The sequence below is a fragment of the Puntigrus tetrazona genome, unplaced genomic scaffold (genome assembly GCF_018831695.1).
Source record: "Puntigrus tetrazona isolate hp1 unplaced genomic scaffold, ASM1883169v1 S000000513, whole genome shotgun sequence".
NCBI classification, from domain to species: Eukaryota; Metazoa; Chordata; class Actinopteri; order Cypriniformes; family Cyprinidae; genus Puntigrus; species Puntigrus tetrazona.
Genome location: NW_025048150.1, coordinates 1,127,501 through 1,132,500, shown reverse-complemented (window position 1 = coordinate 1,132,500; position 5,000 = coordinate 1,127,501). Strand labels below are relative to the sequence as shown.

The 5,000-nt window shown below is 38.8% G+C and overlaps 1 protein-coding gene across 1 annotated transcript in view; it reads right to left on the bottom strand.

The window, feature by feature from the left end:
* Positions 1 to 5,000, bottom strand: part of soat2 (sterol O-acyltransferase 2) — a 13,065-nt gene that overhangs the window by 4,207 nt on the left and 3,858 nt on the right. Inside the window, exons 6-11 of the mRNA XM_043232063.1 lie at positions 4,256 to 4,363; positions 2,927 to 3,209; positions 1,796 to 2,001; positions 1,678 to 1,723; positions 1,023 to 1,152; positions 90 to 187 (exon numbers count right to left, since the gene is read on the bottom strand). Coding sequence (XP_043087998.1) covers positions 90 to 187; positions 1,023 to 1,152; positions 1,678 to 1,723; positions 1,796 to 2,001; positions 2,927 to 3,209; positions 4,256 to 4,363 — 871 coding nt within the window. The remainder of the gene's footprint in view (positions 1 to 89; positions 188 to 1,022; positions 1,153 to 1,677; positions 1,724 to 1,795; positions 2,002 to 2,926; positions 3,210 to 4,255; positions 4,364 to 5,000) is intronic.

The following is a 5,000-nucleotide window of genomic DNA, read 5'->3' as shown; positions in this document are numbered from 1 at the left end:
CTGACGGCACCCATTCACCCATTGCCGAGCAAGGAAATCTGAACTCGTCCTCACTGGTTTTCGGCACGCTTGGAACGATTTCCACTTACTTTGTAAAACATCCGGTCGGCGAAGCGCAGCATCTCGGCGAAGGCGTTCAGCCAGCAGTGCAGGAAGGCGTAGAAACCCAACATTAAAATAAGCATCCCTGAACAAGACAGGAAACGGCCTCAAATCATCGGTACTGAGGAGTTTGATGACACTGGCGTCAGAGAGTTATTGAAGTTTGATCAAACGCTCACAGGAAGAGCAGAAATGATTTGATGTTGACTTGGAGGACAGATATATAGTGAATGTGTAGAATATGAATGCTAATTCTATTATATCTATTTGTTTTTTGTTGGCTTATTTATATTTATATATATATATATATATATTTAGTTCTGTCAGACAATCATGATTGGTTCAAAATGAAAGGATTAAAATGAAATGAAATGTGTTCTATGTATATTTATTATGTATGTATAAATACTCATGCATGTATATGTTTAAGAAAAATGTTATCTTAATATGTTAAATATATTTATAAATAATATAAATTATATAAAAAAGCATTACATTATACACAAAAATTATTTATGTTTATTTATGTATATTTATTCATAATCGTCTGACAGCGCTAATATTGAAAAGATTGTATGTTTTGTCTGTTTGTGTGCATATATATAGTGTGTGTGTGTGTGTATATATATATATGTGTGTGTGTGTGTGTCTATATATATATATATATGTGTGTGTGTGCATATATATAGTTTGTATATATACATATACAGTATGTGTGTGTTTGTGTGTGTGTGTTCATATATATAGTGTGTGTGTGTGTGTCTATATATATATTCTGAGGTTCTGATTGCTTCTGTTTGTTCTCATTTAGAGTAGCCTTGTATGAAAATGTCTGCTAAATGACTAAGTGTGTGTGTGTGTGTGTGTGTGTGTGTGTGTGTGTGTGTGTGTGTGTGTGTGTGTGTGTGTGTGTGAGGTACCTGGAAAAGCGGCGTGGAAGAGCGCCAGGATGAACGTGCGTGTGCTGAACGGCTGGTTGCTCTTGTTCCTGAACACAGGGATGCACAGGCGCTGCAGGATGAAGTACAGGTAGAACAGACTGGCCAAGATCTGCGAGGAACACAAGCACCTGGATTCACGCTCAGGGAAGATCGCGAGATTACATCGACGTCTACAACCAGCGACGTACGTGTTTTCACGACAGACTCATTTTCTCCATTGCATTACATTTTAGACAGTGTAATCCGATTAGTTTATCGCATTGCTTTAAATAAGAGTTATGCAAAGTCAAGTAATGCAAAGAGAAAGAAAATATGTTCCAGCTGTTGTCATTGACAACATCAAGTTTTTATTGAATAGCCACCAAATCAGGAGGCTTTCAAGGAAACGTAAAAGACGAAATTATTATTAGTATTAGTGAGAATCAATAAACTAGGAATATTCTATTGCAGTTGTGTGACTGACGTGTCATCATTAACTCAATCTAGACGCGCTGTGTGATATTTTATTTTTTATTGGTAGTGTTTGCATGTGCATAATTATCATCAAATTGCATAATTGCGTCATTTTCTTCATGCATAATCGAACGCTCTTATTTGAATATGACCCAGGCGTGTGAGAGAGCGTCAGTCCCACCTTCAGAAAGTTCATGCCGACATAATTCCATCTGACGCACGGGTTTCTGAAAGAGAACAACAAACAGTGAGGATATTGATTTTTAGCTCCGTCACGTTGTTATAAAGTCGTTTGTTACCGCGGATAAACCTCCCGGTAGATCAGAGTCGGGCAGAACAAGAAGTACAGGTAGCTGGAGAGAGACGGGTATCTCAGGGGCTCTCGGGGTTTGACTCCACTCGTGTGAGGCTGCTGTTTATCGGCGTCACCCGTCCGCCGCGCGCTCCTGAGAACGGCCGGCGTGGTTTCACGGATGAACGAGTAGCTCTTCATCACCAGTCTGATCTGGGGAGGGAAAAGCGGGATTTTGGCAGGTTTGCAAAAACAGCTTTATCTGCGTGCTTGTCGTCTGTTTGGCTCTCAGTGCAGGCGTAGGCCGGCGGACCGCTGACCTCTGACCTCTGCTGGTACGCAGCCAGTGATGTCGTGACCCGTTTCATTTTGCGAAGGACTGCGGTCTTTGGTCCGTGAACCCCCACGTGAACACTGACGCAAAGCCTGAATAAATCTGGCACCATCTCATAAAAACAGAATTCATTTTGATTTAAATGTCATTAATTGTGAAAACGATGCAATGTGTTAATGATATATTTAAATATAATAGAGAAGTAGAGTAAAGAATAATTTCATTAAAATAGTAATTAGTTAAATATGAACATATGAATAATATGAACACTAATTGTATTTACTTAAAAATTACAATAATTTTGAATGTGTTTATTTTTTAAATCATGCATTAAGCATGAAGATATTTCTAAATAATTGTGTGTAAAATCATACATTTTGATTTTATCTTTTAATATATAATATATATAATAGACACACACACACACACACTTATATATATATATATATATATATATATATATATATATATATAATACACACACACACACTTATAATATACACACACACACACACATATAATATACACACACACACATATAATACACACACACACACATATAATACACACACACGCATACACACCCTAACCCTAAAAAGCCTAACCACTACACGCATGAAACTATGTAGATGTCTGTAAATATTTCATAGCTTTATTAAAACATGCTAAATTACAATAATGACACGAAACTAATTACAATACATTTAATTTCCTATTTTTATTTATTTGCATTAACTATATGTATACATTTGATTTTACGTAGGATTTAATGAAACGAGTGCCTGAGGTGTGTGTTCTCTGTACCTGTTCTAGTATGATGATGAATCGTGAAGCGGGCGGCAGCTGATAACGCAGGACCACGTACACGGGAAAGATTCCCAGCATGCTCGTCTGCGCCACACACAGCGTTAGCGCCGTCAACGCAGACACACGAGTCCTCCAGCCGCCGCCGTCATTCAGTGAAGCCCAGACGCTCAGGACGTGATACGGGCCGAGAAGAGTGTATAAGAACATGAGCGTCCAGGCCCAGACCACCGTCCCCAGCTGACCGAACGCGTAATAGAACAGATCCAGGTCCAGAACCAGCCTGAACACACACACACACACACACACACACACACACACACACACTGAGATCTTATATACGTCTGATGCTCTATTCACACACACACTCTCTGATACCTTATATACGTCTGATGCTCTATTCACACACACACACACACACACACACACACACAAACACACACTCTGATACCTTATATGCGTCTGATGCTCTATTCACACACACACACACTCACACACACACACACACACACACACACGAACACACACACTCTGAGACCTTATATACGTCTGATGCTCTATTCACACACACACACACACACACACACACACACACACACACACACTCTGATACCTTATATGCGTCTGATGCTTTATTCACACACACTCTCACACACACACACACACACACACTCACACACACACACACACACTCACACACACACACACACACTCTGATACCTTATATGCGTCTGATGCTCTATTCACACACACACATACACACACACACACACACACACAAAAACACACACTCTGATACCTTATATACGTCTGATGCTTTATTCACACACACACTCACACACACACACACACACTCACACACACACACACACACACACACACTGATACCTTATATGTGTCTGATGCTCTATTCACACACACACACACACACACACACACACACTCTGAGACCTTATATACGTCTGATGCTTTATTCACACACACACTCACACACACACACAAACACACACTCTGATACCTTATATGCGTCTGATGCTCTATTCACACACACACACTCACACACACACACACACACACACACACACACTCACACACACACACACACACACACACACACACACACACACACACTCTGAGACCTTATATACGTCTGATGCTTTATTCACACACACACACACACACACACACACACACACACACACACAAACACACACTCTGATACCTTATATGCGTCTGATGCTCTATTCACACACACACACTCACACACACACACACACACACACACACACACACTCACACACACACACACACACACACACACACACACACCTGCCCTGGTCGATGTAGTCCACTGCTAAAGTGCTGATGATGAAGAGGAGGAGAGCAGCAATAAACATGTGGTAGATGGTCCTGATGTGACTGATCTCAAATAACTCACTGGAGAGAGACACACGTGAACAACACATTAATCTTACTCAATTATCTATTAGAAAATATAAAAAAACATTTTACAGTCTTTGTAACCATGTCAAATATCCACATCTAATTTTTATATTTTTATGCAATATTCCTAAAGCCATGAGCTTTTATCACTGTTTTGCAGCTTTATATAGTCCAGTTGATTAGATTTTGGATCATTTGCATCTTTAATGATGCAATAACATTAATAATCACATTTTGTTTTTATTTGATTTGATGCCATTTGTACAACTTTTAATGCAACAAAGCTTATATAATCTAAATCAATTCGTAGCCTATAAAGAAATAATATTATTAATCATATTCTTAATTTTTATTTTACACAACATTAATTAATCCTTAAAATACAGGTCAATAATGCTATGAACTGATTCATTGCCCCTTTTTCTCATATATTACTGTAACTATATACTAGGCTGTTGAGTGTAAGATGTTAAATGATTAATAGATGTGGGGTAAGAGAGCCCAAATATTGTCGGTTTTTATCATTATTTAAATGCAGAACGTTTTTTTGCACGCCATTTTTTTTTAATTCAAGGAAACGGACAGTTTATTGATTAACGGCACAATTATCACCACATTTAAGTGGCGTGTA